Source organism: Entelurus aequoreus, linkage group LG20 (assembly GCF_033978785.1).
Source record: "Entelurus aequoreus isolate RoL-2023_Sb linkage group LG20, RoL_Eaeq_v1.1, whole genome shotgun sequence".
NCBI classification, from domain to species: Eukaryota; Metazoa; Chordata; class Actinopteri; order Syngnathiformes; family Syngnathidae; genus Entelurus; species Entelurus aequoreus.
In genome coordinates this window covers 9500477-9524153 of record NC_084750.1, presented here as the reverse complement: position 1 = coordinate 9524153, position 23677 = coordinate 9500477, and the positions used below count along the sequence as shown (strand labels likewise).

The 23677-nt window shown below is 39.2% G+C and overlaps 2 protein-coding genes across 2 annotated transcripts in view; one reads left to right on the top strand and one right to left on the bottom strand.

Moving 5' to 3' along the window:
* LOC133636390 (collagen alpha-1(IX) chain-like) overlaps positions 1-7927 on the top strand; it is a 71707-nt gene extending 63780 nt beyond the window's left edge. Inside the window, exons 31-39 of the mRNA XM_062030383.1 lie at positions 1443-1514; positions 1586-1621; positions 1689-1733; positions 1809-1841; positions 4095-4241; positions 4322-4376; positions 4449-4643; positions 4701-4787; positions 7348-7927. Coding sequence (XP_061886367.1) covers positions 1443-1514; positions 1586-1621; positions 1689-1733; positions 1809-1841; positions 4095-4241; positions 4322-4376; positions 4449-4643; positions 4701-4787; positions 7348-7553 — 876 coding nt within the window. The 3' untranslated portion in view covers positions 7554-7927. The remainder of the gene's footprint in view (positions 1-1442; positions 1515-1585; positions 1622-1688; positions 1734-1808; positions 1842-4094; positions 4242-4321; positions 4377-4448; positions 4644-4700; positions 4788-7347) is intronic.
* A 656-nt stretch (positions 7928-8583) lies between these two features.
* Positions 8584-23677, bottom strand: part of LOC133635908 (collagen alpha-1(XXII) chain-like) — a 94126-nt gene continuing 79032 nt past the window's right edge. The window contains exons 58-65 of the mRNA XM_062029364.1: positions 19540-19611; positions 19425-19460; positions 16619-16663; positions 15320-15499; positions 15187-15253; positions 14943-15125; positions 9682-9759; positions 8584-9610 (exon numbers count right to left, since the gene is read on the bottom strand). Coding sequence (XP_061885348.1) covers positions 9417-9610; positions 9682-9759; positions 14943-15125; positions 15187-15253; positions 15320-15499; positions 16619-16663; positions 19425-19460; positions 19540-19611 — 855 coding nt within the window. The 3' untranslated portion in view covers positions 8584-9416. The remainder of the gene's footprint in view (positions 9611-9681; positions 9760-14942; positions 15126-15186; positions 15254-15319; positions 15500-16618; positions 16664-19424; positions 19461-19539; positions 19612-23677) is intronic.

The window sequence follows — 23677 nt, the reverse complement described above, 5'->3', positions numbered from 1 at the left end:
CTGTGAGCAGATGCTACTGTATCATCTCTTTTGGACTTATCAGGGTCTTTCTTCCTCACACTTTAAAGGCCTACTGAAAGCCACTACTACCGACCACGCAGTCTGATAGTTTATATATCAATGATGAAATCTTAACATTGCAACACATGCCAATACGGCCGGGTTAACTTATAAAGTGACATTTAAAATTTCCCGGGAAATATCCGGCTGAAACGTCGCGGTATGATGACGTATGCGCGTGACGAAGTCAGTTTAACGGAAGTTATGGTACCCCGTAGAATCCTATACAAAAAGCTCTGTTTTCATTTCATAATTCCACAGTATTCTGGACATCTTTTGCAATTTGTTTAATGAACAATGAAGGCTGCAAAGAAGACAGTTGTAGGTGGGATCGGTGTATTAGCAGCGGACTACAGCAACACAACCAGGAGGACTTTGTTGGAGAGCAGACGCGCTAGCCGGCGACCTCACCTTGACTTCCTACGTCTCTGGGCCGCCAAACGCATCGGGTGAAGTCCTTCGTCCTTCCACCGATCGCTGGAACGCAGGTGAGTACGGGTGTTGATGAGCAGATGAGGGCTGGCTGCCGTAGGTGGAGAGCTAATGGTTTTAGCATAGCTCTGTGCGGTCCGGTTGCTAAGTTAGCTTCAATGGCGTCGTTAGCACAGCATTGTTAACCTTCGCCAGCCTGGAAAGCATTAACCGTGTATTTACATGTCCACGGTTTAATAGTATTGTTGATTTTCTATCTATCATTCCAGTCAGGGGTTTATTTTTTTTGTTTCTATATGCAGTTAAAGCACGATGCTATCACGTTAGCTCGTAGCTAAAGCATTTCGCCGATGTATTGTCGTGGAGATAAAAGGCACTGAATGTCCATTTCGCGTTCTCGACTCTCATTTTCAAGAGGATATAGTATCCCAGGTGGTTTAAAATACAAATCCGTGATCCACAATAGAAAAAGGAGAAAGTGTGGAATCCAATGAGTCAGCTTGTACCTAAGTTACGGTCAGAGCGAAAAAAAATATGTATTTCACTGCATTCTAGTCCGTCACTCTAACGTTCCTCGTCCACGAATCTTTCATCCTCGCTCAAATTAATGGGGTAATCGTCCGAATCACTCTAGCTGCGTTGAAAACAATAGGAAAATATGAGGGAGTGAACAACTGACAACGTCACGCTACTTCCGGTAGGGGCAAGGTTTTTTTTTATATCAGAGACCAAAAGTTGCAAACTTTATCGACGTTGTTCTCTACTAAATCCTTTCAGCAAAAATATGGCAATATCGCAAAATGATCAAGTATAACACATAGAATGGATCTGCTATTCCCATTTAAATAAAAAAAATTCATTTCAGTAGGCCTTTAAGTGGGTGATGAGGCAACAACCGACCCACTATATTTGTGGCAGAGCTGTGATTATATTATTGACGGTCCTGACAGGGACAAAAGGGGGAAAAAGGCGACAGTGGTTCCCCAGGAATGAAGGGACACACGGGACACAAAGGTGATGAGGTTAGTGGTGTGTGTTCATCTATAAACATCACCTTGTCAACATGCAGACATCACAAAACAATTCTTTTCAGGGTCTAATGGGACCAACAGGACCAAAAGGAAGCTTGGTGAGTCTGCTGCAGATGAATATTTTTAATGACTCAACACAATACTTACTTGTTGTCTCATGAGTAGGGAGATTCTGGTGCTGCTGGAGATCCTGGAGTCAAGGGAGACCAAGTATGTTGAACTCATGTTGCCTTTCTTTACCAATAACTTTTTCCAAAAGTCTTTCTTCTACTTTTTGTGTTTCAGGGCCCACCTGGGATTCCTGGAAATAAAGGAGAGGTAAGAATGTTTATTGTTTCGCTCATTTTAGCAGGTACACTTTAAAACACAAGTATATATATATATATATATATATATATATATATATATATATATATATATATATATATATATATATATATATATATATATATATGTATGCATGCATGCATACCTTGAAGTAATGTTACAATTATTAATTGTAATAATAGCAGTTACAATTTTACAAGAAGGCCCTCAAAAATAAGGCTCCACTTTTGAAAATACACTAGCTCGATACTAATTGACATTGAATATGCCATACACATGCATTGGTGATTCGACACGGCAATTTCAACACCTCCAAATTTGTAATGACAACTACAACAAAGATGCACATTACAATCAAACAGGTGCTGTGTGATGTGTACAATACTTACAGTATAAACACTCAAAGACAAGACTGGTACACTCTGGCAAAGACTACTTCCTGACCAGTGTGTAGTTTACACACTACTGCCATCCAACCCTTTGAAATTGTAACCGTGTACAAAGTCTACTATATAATAGAGAACAGTGTAGTACTTGTAATGAGACACACAAGTGTAAGGAGAGAAGAAAACTGTCATTGTCAAATGTTAAATAAATAAATAAACTTTTTTTTAACAATTAACATTTATCAACACATTTGAACACACAGAAAAGTACTAAGAAAGTATTGATTCCCAGTTACCAGGAATTGGTACCGTATCTACATCAACATATCCGAAAGGTGTATACATCATACATGCAGTATATACATGTATATAGATAGATAGTACTTTATTGATTCCTTCAGGAGAGTTCCCTCAGGAAAACAACATCATACATGCAGTACATACATGTATATACATCATACATGCAGTATATACATGTATATACATCATACATGCAGTATATACATCATACATGCAGTATATACATGTATATACATCATACATGCAGTATATACATGTATATACATCATACATGCAGTATATACATGTATATACATCATACATGCAGTATATACATGTATATACATCATACATGCAGTATATACATGTATATACATCATACATGTAGTACGTATATAGGGATGGGTATCAAATTCAATAATTTCCAGTCGGTACTACCAGGTATCAGACTAAACACGGGCTCACAAATACAATCTCACAAGCAGCACTCAGCCAAACTCTCTAAGTAATGTTGCCATTTTCAAACAACAAGGGATTCATTCATTCATCGATCATTTGGAGTAATACCAATCATTTATTTTGTCTCCAAGAAAACATGAAGATTGCATGATTGAGTTGAATGTTTGCCTGGTATAAGATATCAGTGACAGAGTATAACGCAGTTATTCATTTCATTGATGATTTTACTGGCTTTGGAGGCCAACTCCTCTCTTCACCTTCTGTCAATCATTACAGTGCAGGGCGGGGTCAGCAGCACACAGCCAATCAGGAGCCAATTAGTCAGCTTATGGGTGGTCTTAAGTAAAATAGGTAGCTTGATTTGTCTTTTTCCGTAGAATGCGAGTGTTTGACTTGTCTCTATTTAATATAGTCAATTTATTTTGGAGGGTGAAAAGTGCTGTGGGCTGGATTTGGGATTTATGGCTCTTTGAAAGGAGTCGGATCTTGAGGACTGGATCGAAATTAGTTTTATCTTTTACTTTTTTTAATAACAATATTTTAAATTCATACAAATATTACTCTATTTTTGGGAATTACTCTGAAATATATTGTTTATAATTTTATTTTTTAAACATTCTATTCCCATATCCCTATTCTTTGACAGTGAGAGCATTTCATCAATAAAAATACAGAGATATTAAGTAAGAATAAAAAGTTTAAATAGTACTAGAATACAAAGTAAGATGAATGTAAACACAAAGTTGTATAGTATTACTGTATATGGTGTGTGTATGCTTGAACTGCTTTACATATCACTACAATAAACCAGAAAAAATAATACAATTAAATAAAAGGTGAATCCAAATGTTGCTAGATTTTGTTTGATTCTGACTGTCGAGTGATGCTGTGTCTGCATGTGCATAGTAAACTGCTCCCAGAAAAACGACTCGCAGCTATGAATCGGTTCACTTCGTTTTGATTCGGTCAAATCTGTTTTACCGTTAAAAAAGATTTGATTCATTGAGGAAGGTCACATCCACCATAGCCTTTTGAAAAAGTGCAGGGGACATGTCCAGATGACGTCCGTGCATGGACATACAGTCAGGGGCTAGATGTGGACTTACATTTTCATCCTCAGCTTGGCGACAAGGGAGTCAGAGGATCTACGGGAGCAGAAGGCAGACCGGGTCAACCGGGCCATGAAGGTCTGTCTGGTCCAATGGGAGCAAGAGGACTGGAAGGAGAACCAGGTCTACCAGGAGCACCAGGACCCCGAGGTCTGCCTGTAAGTCTTCACTCCAACACCTCCTCTGAAATACTTTTGAAGTGGTGTGACCATATCAACACAACGTTACAAACTCACAGGGCCCGAAGGTTAGCGACGACAATCTTCGTGAAATGTGTTCAGCGGTTGTTGAAGGTACAACTTGTACATCAGACCTTGCTTACTTTGTTGGACTTCCCATGCAAACACTTCATTTCCTTTTCATAGAACGACTGGCTGAGTTGATGAAAGATTTCCTAAAGAGGCCGGCTGCCATCGGTGCTCCCGGTATTGCAGGACCAGCAGGACCACAGGGACCTGCTGGAGCAGAAGGAGCTGCAGGAGCTCCGGGGGCTCCAGGGGTGATGGGCCCTAAAGGTCATCCGGGGTTCTATGGACTTCCAGGCGCAGCAGGAAAGAAGGGTCAGTATGAAATCTGTCTGCAGTTAAAAGTGTAAACATGAATAAATCCATGTGCAGGAGATCCTGGACACAAAGGAGATAAAGGAGAAAAGGGAGAAGACGGTGTTGGACTTAAAGGAAGTGCAGGTTCACCTGGTGCAACAGGTAACAAGATTTACACAACTAACTTGGAAGGTTTTTCTAAAATAATATTTAATTGCCCGAGAAACCATATTTACAACACAGGTGTGGACCGCACTCAAGTTGTAATTCACTTTTCCACCACTTGTGGCAGTGATGACAATATCAAACAAACAGAAGAAGTCTGGAGCTAAAGTCATACAGCAGTTTCTTAAGTGCAAAAATTATGACTAAAGTGGTGATACACTATTATTTTATTGACAGTTTAGTTAAGAAACATCTGTATTATCAATAATATTTATTTTGGCACTTAGAATTGTGTATAAATCTATTTTTTGTCAGTTATGAGTCTCTTCTTATTCAGTATATTTGGTTAGTATTTATTTTTCTTCCCAGCCTGACCTAAGTGTAAGGTTTTTTTGTTAAAGAAATAATAATAATCACAGGCTCTCGTGTCATTTGACAAAGTGTATCCTGTTAAACTGTAAGCAGGTCACATATAATTATCGAATACAATTAAAATCAAGAGTAAGATTAATAATTCGGTGTTCAAATTTGAGTGGGCCCTGCGCTCCTCTTTTGTAGCAAGGTTAAGTTAAGAACCTCTTAAATGATCTTATCAAGCCTCACAATGACAACAATTATTATAATATAACATAACAGGTGATCCTTAATAATAAAGTAACACTCCTTTACATTTACATTAAATACATTGACACAATCAATTAAAAGTAATTATAGGAAATGATTTTACAATTTTAGGTAAATTATGAGCAAAAACAGATTTCACATCCACTGAAATGTTATTCCAATACACAAGACTTATTAAATACAACTATTGATTACATTGTAATGTACCAATCTGATATTGATATCTGATGTTAGTTTAGTATCAGCAAAACACAAGTATCAGATATGTGCCAGCTTGCATGGAAAATGTGATATCATGTACGATACAAGCAGTCCTGCAGCGTGTTTACTTGTGTGTGATATCATATCAGTCCTGCAGTGTGTTTACTTGTGTGTGATATCAAGTGCGATACAAGCAGTCCTGCAGCATGTTTACTTCTGTGTGATATCATGTGCAATACAAGCATTCCTGCAGCTTGTTTACTTGTGTGTGATATCATGTGCAATACAAATAGTCCTACAGCGTGTTTACTTGTGTGTGATTTCATGTGCGATACAAATAGTCCTGCAGCGTGTTTACTTGTGTGTGATATCATGTGCGATACAAGCAGTCTTGCAGCGTGTTTACTTGTGTGTGATATCATGTGCGATACAAACATTCCTGGAGGGTGTTTACTTGTGTGTGATATCATGTGTGACACAAGCATTCCTGGAGGGTGTTTACTTGTGTGTGATATGTGTGATACAAGCATTCCTGGAGGGTGTTTCCTTTTGTGTGATATCATATCATGTGCGATACAAGCAGTCCTGCAGCGTGTTTACTTGTGTGTGATATCATGTGCGATACAAGCAGTTCTGCAGCGTGTTTACTTGTGTTATATATCATGTGCAATACAAGCAGTCCTGCAGCGTGTTTACTTGTGTGTGTGATATCATGTACGATACTAATAGTCCTGCAGCGTGTTTACTTGTGTGTGATATCATGTGCGATACAAGCATTCCTGGAGGGTGTTTCCTTGTGTGTGATATCATGTGCGATACAAGCAGTCCTGCCGACTGCTTACTTGTACAAAGTTGGACAGACAGTTAACATCTAAATGTCCTCCAATAAGCAAACAATTTCTTCTATTTGACTAAAGTCATTTACAAAAGGTAAACAAACATGCTAGGTTACAGACACTTTTGACTAATTTCACTTGGTCAAACCTTCTTTAACATTCCACACTACAAAATAATAAATGTATGTACAAGTCCTGCTGATATCGGATCAGATAAATATCGCTTTTGGGCCACAGGCAAGGTTTCTAATGTTGGTAGCGTGTAAGCGCCATTTGCTACAAAAGGCATTATTCATTCTGTGTTATTGTAACAGTACTTTAATTTGAAGGTTTGTATGTGAGCTGAAGTTGGGAGCAACAAGGTTGTTCTACTTAGTATAATGCTTATTTAACAACTATGCTCTGTGACAGGAAGTGAGTAGCCAGTAGAAATAACCACTACAGTACATTATCGTATACAAAATGAAAAAGTTGTATCAGGACATTGTTATGAAATTTGTAATATGTTTAGAAATAAAAATATAATAAAAATGACCTAAATTCTCAAATAAAATTACTAACAAAATTGTAAAATACAAAAATTAATATAATTATTAGATTTGACGATAATACAACGGCTCCCAGTCCCCTAATAAAGTAAAAACCCTTAAAATTAACATTTTAAATAATCTAATAGAACATTTAGTTTTTTTATTCAAGCAAATTTTAGCCACATTTTTACTTTTTGAAAGCACGACTGGTGGGAAAACAATAGATGTCCTTTAAATATTTATTATAATTATTAACATTATTAGATATTTTTAAACAAAACTACAACTAAAATAAAAAGGAATAAAACCTTTAAGAAAATGTCCAGACTGTGTTATGACAATGATGTTTGTCACGCCCACCTTCAGGTGCAACAGGTGCTCCCGGCGTGGGCAAGGACGGCAAGGACGGGCAGCGGGGAGAACCAGGAAGCCCCGGCGTCCCGGGTGCGGCTGGTCCGAGGGGTCGCCCTGGTCCAGCAGGTCTTTGTGATCCCTCCACTTGTACAAACCGACTCCCAGCACCTCGCTACGTTTATGGCGGCCAGAAGTCCGCTGCTTACCACCACAAATAAAACATCAGATCCAAGCGACACAAAGAGACAAGAAGCAGCTGGCGGTGCCTTGAGGCAACATGACTGAACTAAAACTAAATACAATCCTCATTAATATCAGAATACTAACTGAGCCACTTAGCAGGAAAGGAGAACAACTTCAAATTACAACCTGAAGTGTGATGGAGTTTAAATGTTGTTCTTCCACACACACAATAAAGACATGTTTTTGAAGGTGTCACATACCTCACATCTCACATATGAACATGTTTTCCTCCCCATAAAAAACAGTGGGAAGGATTCACCTGGAAACGACTGGCTGTTGCCTGGATACAAGAAGAAGTCAATAAAGAAGAAACATGTACATCCATTAGCACATCAAGGACAATATGACAAACGACTTTTCATGTTCAACGTAATAAAGTTGTGGTTTGAGATGGATTTATTCCAGTCTTTATAGTTACAGTACATACTTGACAATACGCACACACTTTAGCACCATTTGATCGTACATTAGTCAGGAATAACGGGACTGTGGAAACAATTCGATAAGTCCATGGCACGGCATGTACCACCATTTTTGCTACCTCAAATTAGCTTCCAAAAGGTGTTGCAGCGGAGTTAAACGTTCCTATTTTAGCAATCGTACATTTGTATTTTTGGGATGATATGGTATGTTCCCGCGTACCACAGTTTGACGATGAGGACCTAACCAGCCAAGGTAACTAAACTTCATGAATAATTAATATTTATACTGATAAAAGTAATAACTTTACAGTTTGTATAGGATTGACTTATTGGCGATTATTTTCTTTCTAAATCGGGGATCTTAGCAGAATTTGGAGACCAAAAAACAAAAAATTCACATTTCTATTTGTGAAATTATTTGAATATGTTTTTGATTAAAAGTTAAAGTCCCAACGATGGTCACACACACACACAACCGAGTTGTGGTGAAATGATCCTCTGCATTTGACCCATCCCCATGTTCACCCCCTAGGAGGTGAGGGGAGCAGTGAGCAGCAGCAGTGGACGCGCTCGGGAATCATGATTAAACTTGACTTTAACTTTATGCAGGTTGTGTAATATAACAATTCATAGGAAATACATTGTCCAATAATTTATGCTAAATAAACACAATTAAAACATTAATTTGAAACCTTCCTGCAATTGGACCAGTAACAGCACTGTTGGGGACAATGAGAACATTTAGGGACGTTTTGCCATTTTATCAGTGACTGAGCAGGAAGGGGCTAGGAACATGTTTAAGATAAAATGTCATTTTGTCATTCATTGACATTTTACAAGCAAAACGGGGGCTCCCACAGATGGCGGGGCCCTATTTACGCACAGCGTGTTTGGAAAGGGTGGCCCTTAACTTTGTATTATAGTGAGAACACTTCAAAGTCTTAATAAAATACTATAAAAATAGCTTCTATACGACAATCTAAATGACTTGATGCACACAAGGCAAGTCATTCATCTTCAATTCTGTGCAACAGTTGATTTGTTTTTTTAAGGACTTTTTGAGGTAGAAAAGCTCAAATCAAGGAGTTTGGAGGAGAGGTGAGCTACTTTGGTTTATTCCCTAATTAAAATGATATTTCAAAGTTTTTGGCCAATAAGAGCACGAGAAGCACAAATCTAATCAACATCACTTGCCTGAAATAATTGCACTAGGTAAAATATGCTTGAGTTTACCTGGAGGGAGCGCCTTGTCTCCCATGAGTTGTACAGCAAGCATGCAAGTCAGGAAGAAATACTTAGCTGCTCTCCTGAAAAAGTCAGATCCAAAAAGCTTCATAGCAGAAAACAAAAAGAATGACCGTCAGTCCTCAAAAAAAAAAAGTCCTGGATTGAGACAATGTTCATAAATACAACTCTTTAAGTCCCTTTGACGTTCTTGGTGTGAGGTCTGTTGGCCAGGCTGGCATAGTAGGCACACTGTGAGGGGTCACACTGGCCAGGAGGTCCTGCAGGTCCTGGTTGACCATGAGGACCGGGGTTACCTGGTTCTCCTTGGGCTCCGGCTTGTCCCGGGCTTCCGTCTTTACCGTAGCCTGGAATACCGGCTGGACCTGTAGAGGGCGACATTTCTTTAAAGCTTGAAGGTGTTGGCGAGGGTGGCCGTGTTGTTTGTGGCTGTTACCTATTGGACCGGGAGCACCATGTTCGCCTCTTTCACCGACACCTGCTTCTCCCTTTTCTCCTGCAGTCCCCTTTTCACCTGGGAGGAACATCAAACTTTATCATCTCCTACTTAACGCTTCTATTCAACTACAAAATGCAATTTCTAAAGAAATTGCGTGTGAACGCCAAAAAACGGAAGCCGGACTAAAATGCTAACAGTTAGCACAAAATACATGAAATTAAAGGAGCAGTTTGCAACTTTCTCACAGTAAAATTTTTCTAAGCAAAAAATACTACAAGTACACCGGCGGCTAGCTTATGTCACCATTAGTGGGTTAGCACAACACATTGGTTTGACAATTGTCTATATTTTCACACTTACAATGTTTACTGGCCCAAATGACATGATTGATGTTTACGGCTGTCACTCACCTGTCTTGTCAACACGTACATGAGCAGTCATGTTGTTGTCATGATAGAATATACATTCAATGACAGCTAATGCTAGCTATTCAAATCGCTATTAGCTAACAACACCTAAAGCTAATGTGCGTGCATGTGTTACATACGTATGTACATACCGGATTTTCTGGACCATAGGGCGCACCGGATTATAAGGCGCACTGCCGATGAATGCTCTATTTTTGATCTTTTAACAAATATAAGGCACACCGGATTATTGGGCACATTAAAGGAGTCATATTATGATTATTTTCTAACTATAAAAGACTTCCTTGTGGTCTACATAACATGTAATGGTGGTTCTTTGCTCAAAATGTTGCATAGATGATGTTTTACACATCATCTTCAAGTCACTTTCTGACAATCGCTTCAGGATGCGGCGTTTTTTGGGCGGTCTTATTTACGTGCCTCCACTTGGACAGCGTCATCTTTGTTGTAGCGGTGTAGCGTGCAAGGACGGGAGTGGAAGAAGTGTCAAAAGATGGAGCTAACTGTTTTAATGGCATTCACACTTTACTTCAATCAATAACGGAGCAGCCGTGGCTCACTAGTGCAACAACAACACAGGAAATGTGTCCCGTGAAAACCCGTCCGACCGGAACTCTCTAATAACTAAAGTTCCTTGGGTGAATAATGTAAACTCACTACACCGGTATGTTTTAGTGCTTTCATGATGAGTTTTGTGACAGATATAAGTAAGAACTTTACACTACTTTGTATATGAAATGGCAACAGTGGAGGATGAATGTCACATAACAAGAAGATAGAGAAAAAGAAGAAGATTATCCACTACGTTGTCGTCACGGACTACAAAGGCGAACATGCACAATTTTTTCAGGACTTATACAGATCCCATATACAGATCAGCAGGTACCAGAAGGTAAGAAAAGTTGGTTTTGCATAATATTGTGAAACAAAACGCCAGATAATATGTCTTACCTTATACACACACACCATAATAATACTCCTATGTTGAAGCACATTAAACGGTGCAGCCTACACTTATCACTTATGTTTGACTGCCATCTACTGGTCACATTTATTACACCATGTACCAAATAAAATTGCTTTGAGGTGGGTAAGCTAAGACCCTAAAGTCGTATTGGACAATATTGACAATCTTGTTGCACCTCCATCTCATCAGGTGCCTGTGTACACACAGGATGACTGGAATAGATTTTTGAACTTTTTTGTGAACAAATGCAAGACATAAGCGCCTGTATTAGTTCTCCCTTGGATTGTTTGTGCACGACATCAACCCCTGTCTGCTCATCATGGCCTTCCTTTACTCCTGTCAGCCTACAGGATGTTCAGGTTTTAGTGGGAAAAATGAAACCTACATCGAGCCCTGTGGACATTGTTCCTACTGTACTGTTCTTAAATGTTTTTGATGTTGTTGGTCCTTGGGTGGTAAAATTGATAAACCTTTCACTTCACTCTGGCTGGATCCCCAGCTTTTTTAAACACGCTGTGGTGAATCCCATCCTTAAAAAACCTCATCTTGATCCGGTGGAGCCTATAAATAACCGGCCCATATCAAAACTTCCCTTCATATCAAAAATCATTGAAAAAGTGGTAGCTCAGCAGCTAACCTCATTTTTGGAAAAGCATGATTTTTATGATAAATACCAATCTGACATTTAGGTTATTTCACTCCACCGAAACTGCTCTTTTGAAAGTTTCCAGTGACGTGATGATGGCTGCTGACGCTGGTCGCTACACAGTTTTGGTTTTACTCGGTTTGACATCTGCCTTTGATACTGTGGATCACAGGATACTGATAGATCGCCTCAAATCTGAGATGGGGTTTTCTGGTGCAGTTCTCCAGTGGTTTACTTCTTATATAAATGGAATAACTTTAAATGTTGATTTAATGATGTAATGTCCAATGTGTCCAACCTGTCATGTGGTGTGGCCCAGGGTTCTGTTCTGGGGCCTGTTTTATTTTGCTGATGCCGCTTGGGAGGTTGATCAGTAGTTTTAAAAATGTTTATCATTTCTATGCGTATCCTATATTAAAAACTGCTTTTCCTCAAATATCCTCCTGATAAGTTCTAACAAAAGGGAAACTCTGATAATTTCTCTGGATAAAAAGATCCCCCTGATCAACAACTCCCTTGGTGCATCTGTTCAAAGCAGCCTCAGAAACCTTGGGCTTGTGTTGGATCAGTCAATGTCTTTGGAGGGTTTTATCATCTCAGAAATATTTCTAAAGTGAGAAATTTGTTGTCAAAATTGGATCTGGAAATGATCATTCACGTGTTCATTTCGTCTCGTATAGACTATTGCAATTCTCTTCTCACTCTTTTCAACAAGTCAATGCCAAAGAGACTTCAGACGGTACTAAATGCAGCTGCCAGACTTTAGACCGGTGCACCTAGAACAGTCCATATCACCCCCATTTGATCCAGTCTTTATTGGCTTCCAGTCAAATTCCACATTGAGTTTAAGATTTTAGTTCTGACATTCCGTGCGTTGCATGGTGGGGCCCCTCAGTACATCACTGACTTGTTATGCCCATACTCTTCAGTTGCATGGTGGGGCCCCTCAGTACATCACTGACTTGTTATGCCCATACTCTTCAGTTGCATGGTGGGGCCCCTCAGTACATCACTGACTTGTTATGCCCATACTCTTCAGTTGCATGGTGGGGCCCCTCAGTACATCACTGACTTGTTATGCCCATACTCTTCAGTTGCATGGTGGGGCCCCTCAGTACACCACTGACTTGTTATGCCCATACTCTTCAGTTGCATGGTGGGGCCCCTCAGTACATCACTGACTTGTTATGCCCATACTCTTCAGTTGCATGGTGGGGCCCCTCAGTACACCACTGACTTGTTATGCCCATACTCTTCAGTTGCATGGTGGGGCCCCTCAGTACATCACTGACTTGTTATGCCCATACTCTTCAGTTGCATGGTGGGGCCCCTCAGTACACCACTGACTTGTTATGCCCATACTCGTCAGTTGCATGGTGGGGCCCCTCAGTATATCACTGACCTGTTATGTCCCTACTCTTCAGGGTCTTCAGGCCAGGGTCTTCTAAAGATCCCAAAGACTTATTTTAAAACCTGTGGAGACCTGGCATTCCAAGCTATATCTCCCAGACTCCTGAACAACTTGCACCAGTCCCTCCATGATCTTGACTGTGCTGACACTTTTAAGAAACATTTGAAAACTTCTCTTTTTAGTAAATGCACCTTTTAACTACCGGTATCATTTTTAATCACCTTTGTATCCTTTTTATGATGATGTTGTTTTCATTGAATTGTTTTACTTCACCTATGTATTGTTCAGCACTTTGTGATTTTATCTGTGAAAAGCACTTTATAAATAACATTTACTTACTTACTTATTACTAAGCTCAACCAAACTTATTCTGTACATTAAGCGCACCGGGTTATAAGGCGCACTGTCGAGTTTTGAGGAAAAAAAAGGATTTTAAGTGCGCCTTATAGTCCGGAAACTACGGTAATTACGTCATTACGTACAAGAAGCCTTAAGAGGACGGGGACATACCATGTAAAATACATTGGAAAGTTAGCACCCTCTAAGCATCTGTGTAAATGTTGCAAACAGCCCCTTTAAGTAAATACCTGCAAACATAGCCAAAAAAACCCAGCATGCTACCATGAATCAAGTAAAATCATTTAGCAAAGTTGTACTGTGTGGTGTATACCTGTAGAATATGCTAAAAAGAAAGCTAGCATGAAAACAGTTAGCATGCCTGAAGCAACAAATTATTTGATTCCAAGGTGTATTCTTGCAAACTCGCCAAAAAGGTAGCATGCTAATTGTTAGCGTGCTAACAGTTAACATGCTATCAGTTAGTATGTGTCAAGTAACAACTGACTAATGTGTATACCTGTACAAATAGCGAAAAATCTAGCAGCATGTATCAAGTAACACAATATTTGACTGTGAGCTGTGGAATCTACTATAAAAAGCTAGCATGCTTACATTAGCATGTAAACAGTTAGCATCGTCAAATACAGGAATATTTGACTTAGGTGTATACCTGCAGAACTTGCTGAAAAACAGTTAGCATGTGTGAAGTAACAAAATATTTGACTCCAAGGTGTATACTTGTAGTGAAAAAGCTAGCATTTTAACAGTTAACATGTATCAAGTTACAAAAAAATTGACTGAGGTGTATACTTGCATGCTAATATTGGCACACTAACAATTTATTTCCATTTTTGTTTTTATTTCATTCATTAAAGTAAAAAAACAAACATAATACTAAAATAAATCATGAATGAAAACAGCATGCGAGTAATTAACTAGCATGAACTAACATTATAACTAACATGAACTAGTATAATAAGTAACATTTTGACTTTGGAAATGTGGAAGTACTAAGTTTTTAATAGAAAATGTGTTACAGAATTATGGGAAATCTGGGAATTTTTGGACATCAAACATAGGTAACCTGAATAAGTAGAATGTTTCATGGTGGAATTATTAAAACTGTTTGAAAAGTGTCTGCTGTGGATGGCAGGAGCAATCCAGGATTTCTAAAAAAACCCACAAAAAAACAGACATTCGCAGCTGTGGCTGTAGGCAACCTCTTGATGCAGTTTTCAGGTAACTTTGAAAGAGGGCTATAGCTGCATTTCATCCAGCTCTGTATGCGCTATAAAATGTTTCTACTTATCTGTTAATGTTTTGGATCAACTCATCGGGTGTTTTATTGCTGACTGAGCAGTTTACAGTTCACATTTCTCCTTCATACACATTTTAAAACAACTATAAACACACAGCTATTTTGACCTAGCTAACAAATGTTGTCATGTATAGAATAATGTCTTCTACCTTTAGGTCCCATGGGTCCTCGTGATCCTTCTCCGCCGTTCAGTCCCGGCATACCAGGTTCTCCAGGTGGCCCAGGTCGTCCAGGACCGCCGTCCTTACCGGAGGCACCCGGTGGTCCCGGACGTCCTGCTGAACTTTTGACGTGCGCTGGCTGCATCTGAGCTGTGATGTAGGCCAGCTTGGCTACAAGAGAGATGAGAACATCTGCTTGTGTTCTCCAGGAGAAGATGATATGTTTCCTCACCATCCAGTTGTTTACTGAGTTCTTCCTGAATGAGACGTCTCATCAGCTCCACTGAAGCAGACTCGCCCTGAGAACACACAAGATCATCACCTTCTTGTGTCCCATCAACCAATCATCATCTTTGTCTGCTCACCCTCGGTCCTGGCATTCCGGGATTTCCAGAAGGTCCTTGAGGACCAGGAGATCCTAATTCTCCTGGTGGTCCTGACATGCCCATCATTCCAGTGTGTCCCTTCCGGCCAGGAGGTCCCGGATTTCCTGGCATACCTGGTTCTCCTGATTGTCCTTTGTCTCCTTTGATGCCCGTGTCGCCCTGGATGAGAGGATGCATCAGCCAAAGATCATATATGTGACAGGAGCGCTCTGATGTTTTAGGAACCTCCTACTAGTCCAGCAGCAAACAAGATTGTTGATGTTCTAGCTCAGAGGTCTTCAACGGGGGTCCGCGACCCCTAGAGGGCCCACAGAGGTACTGCAGGAGGTGGTTCAATAGTTGACTTTTTCAAATATATTTCTTTATATTCCCTTTGCAAGTTTCCCACAATTGTAAACGTCTTTGATGACATGAAGTGATTAGATCATTATGATAATCATGTTAGCATTTACGATAGTTAGCAAGTCACGTTCTAGTTTCCAGCTAGCAATTAGCGGCAATAGTTCCTAGCAAGGGATTGACAGCGCTGGCTGCCAGATAAGGATTAGCACGTTACCTACTGTATTAACATGTTCATTGCCAGCAAGTTATTAGTGCGCTACTTGCCACTTAACAATTAGCATACTAGTAACCAGCTAGCTATTTGTGTGCTAGTTTTTAGCTATAGATTAGCACGTTAACTATAAAATACTAATTGCCGGTAAGCTATTAGTGTGCTCGTTGTCAGATAGCGGTTTACGCGCTTGTTACCAGCTAGTGATTAGTGATACTTTCCAGCCTGAGGTTAGCACATTAGCATTTAACATGCTAAGTGCTAACACGCTTTTGGCACAACTATCAGCGCGTTGTTGGCCAGCTCACTATTAATATGCTAGTTCTTAGCTATAGAGTAGCACACTAGCTAAGAGCGGGCTAATTGCCAGCGAAATATTAGCGCACTAGCTCTAAGTATCCCAGTTGCCAGCTAGCAATGAACTCTTCTAGTTGCCAGCTACCTATCGGCGGCACTAACTTCCAGCTAATGATTAGCCTGCTAGTTGCTAGCTAGCGATTAACATGTTTGTTGACAGCTATCGATTAATGGGACTAGCTGGTAGCTAGCAAATAGAAGTGACATACTGTATAATTTGAATATCTTCATATTGCCACATGATACTTTCAGGACCAGTACAATTTAAAACAACGTTGTGCTAGATAGATAGATTTATGCTCATTGGTTGGGGATCCTTGGCCTGGAAAATGTTTTATATGCTAAAAGTGTTGGTTCTTGGTACTCACCTTCTCTCCTTTCAGGCCACGGTCGCCCACCCTGCCTGGCATTCCCTGCAAGACCCCAAACATTGTTAGACGTACTACACTGACCAGAGTATAGGACCACCCGTCAATATAATATCATACAGTGTGTCGCTGGTGTGTGTGAGTGACAGGAAGAAACGCTCAGACTTACTGGTTTGCTTGTATGACGTAGAGCAGGGGTCACCAACCTTTTTGAAACCAAGAGCTACTTCTTGGGTACTAATTAATGCGAAGGGCTACCAGTTTGATACACACTTAAGTAAATTGCCAGAAATAGCCAATTTGCTCAATTTACCTTTAACTCTGTTATTAATAATAATTAATGATATTTATCTTTGTGGAAACACTGATCATCTTAATGATTCCTCACAATAAATATATATAGAAACAGATAAATATCAATATGCAACACTTTATTTTTATATTTTCTCTAAGTGCACATTATTCAAATTGAACATTTTCAAATGATCACTTCTAAGACAAGTCTTGTGAAATCACAATATCCCATTTTAACTAGCTAGCCACTAACATTTTTTAACAAATCATGAATTACTTTGCACCATGTTTGTACAAATAATAACTCATGTAAAATACAAAAGTCAACTCTCAAATTTTTAAATAAATCATGTCACACTTTGAACTGGACACCAAATCTGTTATCTGTTTCTTTGTCAGTTAGTGAAGACCAAGTCTTTAAAATATTTTGTTGGATTTTCAAATTCTATTTGAGTTTTGTCTCTCTTAGAATTAAAAATGTCGAGCAAAGCGAGACCAGCTTGCTAGTAAATAAATAAAATTAAAAAAATAGAGGCAGCTCAATGGTAAGTGCTACTATTTGAGCTATTTTTAGAACAGGCCAGCGGGCTACTCATCTGGTCCTTACGGGCTACCTGGTGCCCGCGGGCACCGCGTTGGTGACCCCTGACGTAGAGAATAAAAAATATTACCATATATTGGAGTCAATTTAAGGACCATGAGGCAATAGGTGTATCCACAGGGAATACAATGTATAAATGCATGCTAAAGTGAGTTAGAAGTATCCATCCATCCATCCATTTTCTACCGCTTGTCCCTCTCTGGGTTGCGGGAGGGTGCTGGAGCCTATCCCAGCTGCACTCGGGCGGAAGGCGGGATACACCCATGATACTTTTTAATTCAGCAAAGTGTCCAACTCAGTCCTGTTACTCACATGTTTTTTAAATATAATAAAAAGTATAACTAGTCAGTTATAATCGTGATTAATCACATTTTGTCTATAGTTAACTCATAATTAATTGTAGAAGGATTTTTTTTCTTCAAAAAGTGTACTTAAGACAGATTATTTTCAAGTTTTGAGTTGTATTAATTTAACTGTAGTGTCTTTTTTTTTTTTTGCTTTATGGAAATGTGTAGCAGCTCAACACAAAATGGAAACACACACACACACACACACACACACACACACACACACACACACACACACACACACACACACACACACACACACACACACACACACACACACACGCCACTATCACTTCACCACGTCCTCATGTTATTTATATATATTTGTGTTTAGTCTCAGGATGGTATAATCATAAATACTATGCTGTTATATTTCATGGCATTGATAATTCCACACTAAAACCTGATGAGTGTGAAAATGACATTTATAAGCAGAATATAAATGATATGTTGAACTAGTAACCGTACCTTGACACACATCCTGCTATACTATTTGTGCAGGACGTCCTTACTGGAAAATAACAGACCTGTTACTCAAATGAGTCATTACATAACTAAATAAGTTGCCTGAGACATGTTAACACACATTTTCAGGCAGGGATGGCACCAGGAAAATCAGTTACAATTATGTTGGGTATAAAAGTAGTTTTAACTAAAGAACATCCAACACAATAGTTAAATAACGATGGTAAAACTGTTCCACTGTGGAGACAAAACACTGCTAGTAAGTTTTGGTACTGAAAGAAAAAGGGCATTGTAAAAAAACTGAAAGAAGTTTTGGCATTGAAAAATAAAATCATTTTGGTGGATATTTTTTTGTATCATGACTTGTTTGCAATGCCAATCTTCTTTTCTTTTTTTTCCCACACTTATTGTTTTTGTGTTTCAGAGCTTGGCAATAAACAATATCAATATATCGCAATAAACACAATCTATATCAATTGAAATGTTTTCCACTTCTATAAAGCGATCAATCATTGTATTTTTTCGTCAGAAGAAGTTTGAAGGTTGGTTGTATGAACAAAGACACTCACTCTCTGGTAACCAAGCAACGGTATCAGTAATGATCAATATCAACACTTACTTTATATCCTAATACACTTTTCAGCCATATTGCCAACCCTAGATTCACTTTTATTTTGTACGATGTTAACTTAATGGCAGTGCTTGGACATGGAGGGCGTGTGCCTGTGGGTGGAAGCAGTTTTAGGTGGATTTAGCCTTGCAGGTCATGGAAGAAGACCTCTTATGATAGGTGTTTGGAAAGAAGGAGCTGGTGTGTGATAGGCTGAGCAGGCGACTGTCTGCCACCAAGCTGTCCCTTTTTGTGGGCCGTCTTTTTTACGTGGCTCCATTTCTCAGATGGAGGGAGATTGTTTTATCAATATCTCCACAACGCCTCCATGGTTTGATTTCACATTTTGTGGACTTGTGCAGATGTCAAATACACAACAGGAGGTACCAGTAGGTAAGAAAAGGATAGGGCCCTAACATGCTTGGTTTGGAGGGGGAGTAGTCCCTGTTTTGTGTAGATCAATATGTGGATTATCAGATTGTTTCCTACCTGTTTCCCTTCAGGACCAACTGGACCATGTGGACCCTGCAGATGGTGAAAATATTCACATTATGATCATTGACAATATGAAGAGATGTGGTGATCCTTCAAAGCAAACACTTACTGCAGGACCTTTAGGCCCACTGAATCCTGGTAATCCAGGGTTGCCAGGTTCTCCCTTGTCCCCCCTAAGACCCTGTGGGCAGCAAAGAGGTGATTACGCACGACATGTTCACACTGCACTTATTGTCTGATCCACACAGATGACATTATTGTTCTTTGAGGTTTGCTTGCTAGAAAAAACTGCAAACATTTTCCAAGATTTTAACTCGACGTTCTCATTTCACCTTTTGCATCTTCCACCTTTTGCATCTTCCACCTTTCGTATCTTTCACCTTTTGCTTCTTTCACCTTTTGCATCTTTCACCTTTTGCATCTTTTACCTTTTGCATCTTTTACCTTTTGCATCTTCCACCTTTTGCATCTTTCACCTTTTGCATGTTCTACCTTTTGCATCTTCCACCTTTCATATCTTTCACCTTTTGCTTCTTTCACCTTTTGCATCTTTCACCTTTTGCTTCTTTCACCTTTTGCATCTTTCACCTTTTGCATCTTTCACCTTTTGCATCTTCCACCTTTTGCATCTTCCACCTTTCGTATCTTTCACCTTTTGCTTCTTTCACCTTTTGCATCTTTCACCTTTTGCATCTTTTACCTTTTGCATCTTTTACCTTTTGCATCTTCCACCTTTTGCATCTTTCACCTTTTGCATGTTCCACCTTTCGTATCTTTCACCTTTTGCTTCTTTCACCTTTTGCATCTTTCACCTTTTGCTTCTTTCACCTTTTGCATCTTTCACCTTTTGCATCTTCCACCTTTTGCATCTTCCACCTTTTGCTTCTTTCACCTTTTGCATCTTCCACCTTTTGCATCTTCCACCTTTTGCATCTTCCACCTTTCGTATCTTTCACCTTTTGCATCTTTCACCTTTTGCATCTTTCACCTTTTGCATCTTCCACCTTTTGCATCTTCCACCTTTCGTATCTTTCACCTTTTGCTTCTTTCACCTTTTGCATCTTTTACCTTTTGCATCTTTTACCTTTTGCATCTTCCACCTTTTGCATCTTTCACCTTTTGCATGTTCTACCTTTTGCATCTTCCACCTTTCGTATCTTTCACCTTTTGCTTCTTTCACCTTTTGCATCTTTTACCTTTTGCATCTTTTACCTTTTGCATCTTCCACCTTTTGCATCTTTCACCTTTTGCATGTTCTACCTTTTGCATCTTCCACCTTTCGTATCTTTCACCTTTTGCTTCTTTCACCTTTTGCATCTTTCACCTTTTGCTTCTTTCACCTTTTGCATCTTTCACCTTTTGCATCTTTCACCTTTTGCATCTTCCACCTTTTGCATCTTCCACCTTTTGCATCTTCCACCTTTCGTATCTTTCACCTTTTGCTTCTTTCACCTTTTGCTTCTTTCACCTTTTGCATCTTTCACCTTTCGTATCTTTCACCTTTTGCTTCTTTCACCTTTTGCATCTTTCACCTTTTGCATCTTTTACCTTTTGCATCTTCCACCTTTTGCATCTTTCACCTTTTGCATGTTCTACCTTTTGCATAGTATACCTTTTGCATCTTCTACCTTTTGCATCTTCCACCTTTTGCATCTTCCAACTTTCTGCATCTTCTACCTTTCTGCATATTCTACCTTTCTGCATCTTTTACCTTTCTGCATCTTCTACCTTTCTGCATCTTCTACCTTTTGCATCTTACACCTTTTGCATCTTACACCTTTTGCATCTTCTACCTTTTGCATCTTCTACCTTTCTGCATCATCCACCTTTTGCATCTTCTACCTTTTGCATCTTCTACTTTTCTGCATCTTCTACCTTTTGCATCTTCCACCTTTTGCATCTTCTACCTTTTGCATCTTCCATCTTTCTGCATCTTCTACCTTTTGCATCTTCTACCTTTTGCATCTTCTACCTTTTGCATCTTCCACCTTTTGCATCTTCTACCTTTCTGCATCTTCTACCTTTCTGCATCTTTTACCTTTCTGCATCTTCTACCTTTTGCATCTTACACCTTTTGCATCTTACACCTTTTGCATCTTTTACCTTTTGCATCTTCCACCTTTTGCATCTTACACCTTTTGCATCTTCTACCTTTGGCATCTTCTACTTTTCTGCATCTTCTACCTTTTGCATCTTCCACCTTTGGCATCTTCTACTTTTCTGCATCTTCTACCTTTTGCATCTTCCACCTTTTGCATCTTCTACCTTTCTGCATCATCCACCTTTTTCATCATCCACCTTTTGCATCTTCTACCTTTTGCATCTTCTACTTTTCTGCATCTTCTACCTTTTGCATCTTCCACCTTTTGCATCTTCCATCTTTCTGCATCTTCTACCTTTTGCATCATCCACCTTTTGCATCTTCTACCTTTCTGCATCTTCTATCTTTTGCATCTTCCACTTTCCCCCTTCCTCCTGTGACGTCTTCTTGCAGACTGATGTAGCTTTCAGCGTGCAGCCATGACACATCCATCACTTCTTCCTGGCTAAGCTCCATGACGGCCATGGTTTGAGTGTGAAATCACTCCATTAGGACGTGCAGAGCAGAGGTTCTTCTTGTGACACTTTGAGTCACCAAGCAGTCCTTTGTCTCCATTATTGAGCTGCTTGTAAAAACTAATGGTGAGAATCCAAGTGTGAAATTAGACAAGGATTACCATTCTTTTTTTGTTCAGCATCAAGGATCCCTTTGTGGGTTTTCTTTGACCTCTGCCAAGCCCATTGGTTTGTTCATTTACCACCTAGCTAGCTAATTAGGCACTATCAACCAGGTAAAAAGTGAATAACCTTGCTGGTCAGTCAGCTAGTTGTTTGTTTATATCCAGGGCAAGTTAGCCAGTAAGCTCCCAAACAGGTCATTTGATTGGTTAGTTATAGCTGCTTAACTGGTTGGCTAGCTGATGAGTACAATTTTTAACTTGTTACTCTGCTTGTTGATTATCAGCTTGATAGTCAATCAGTTTATTCATAGCCAGTGTACTAGCTGGTTACATTTAAATCTAAATAGCTAAAAACTTAGTTTGGTAGTTAGATATATGATGATGATTTGACACACATTGCACTGACAAGAGATAAATAAATAAATGATAAATGGGTTATACTTGTATAGCGCTTTTCTACCTTCAAGGTACTCAAAGCGCTTTGACAGTATTTCCACATTTACCCATTCACACACACATTCACACACTGATGGCGGGAGCTGCCATGCAAGGCGCTAACCAGCAGCCATCAGAGGCAAAGGGTGAAGTGTTTTGCCCAAGGACACAACGGACGTGACTAGGAAGGTAGAAGGTGGGAATTGAACCCCAGTAACCAGCAACACTCCGATTGCTGGCACAGCCACTCTATCAACTTCGCCACGATCAGTATCTACATCGGGACAAGGTCAGTAAACGGCATTGATACAATAAAATAAGCAGCTAGCACGGTCTTTCAGATTAACTGGATGAATTAGCATTAGCTAATACAACGCTAACGTTAGCTAGCTCAGGCATTTTGCATATAATGCATATAATGCTCTGTGACCGAGACCGCTCTGGCTGCAGTGCCCTCTGCTGGTTGTTCAGGGGAGTGTGTAAGTCACATTTATTTGTGCATCTGTTTTGTGGGAGGAATGTTTCATCGACACAAAAGCAAAAAAGCGATCCACATATGCAAATTCAATACAAATACAAAATCAAGCATATTTATATTCAAATCTCAAAAATATATTTACAAACACATGTTTATTTATAAAAATTCTGGATTTATTTGTATGTCACATTTTTATATTTATAAATTGTATTTGTATATATTTTCAAATCTCAAAAATATATTTACAAATACGCGTTTATTTATACAAATTATTTATCTATTTGTATTTGTATATTTATTAAAATATGGATATGTATTAATATCATATTGATATATATATATATAAGTTGATGTAAGACAATTCTACTTCCATAGATATTGTACATAAATACTCACGAGTTACTTAGTTAACTTTAACTTCAAACATTTCAACATCAACACATTCCACTTATCCTGGAAATTCAAACTAACAATTTTTAAAGTTACAAAAATTCCAACTTTTCAATCCCACATTCTCTAACCTTTTTTCTATCAATGACTAGTCCCACATTTTTCAACCATTCTACCACCAAAACATTCCTCTGATTCAGGACATTTATCTGCAGAGGTGTGGA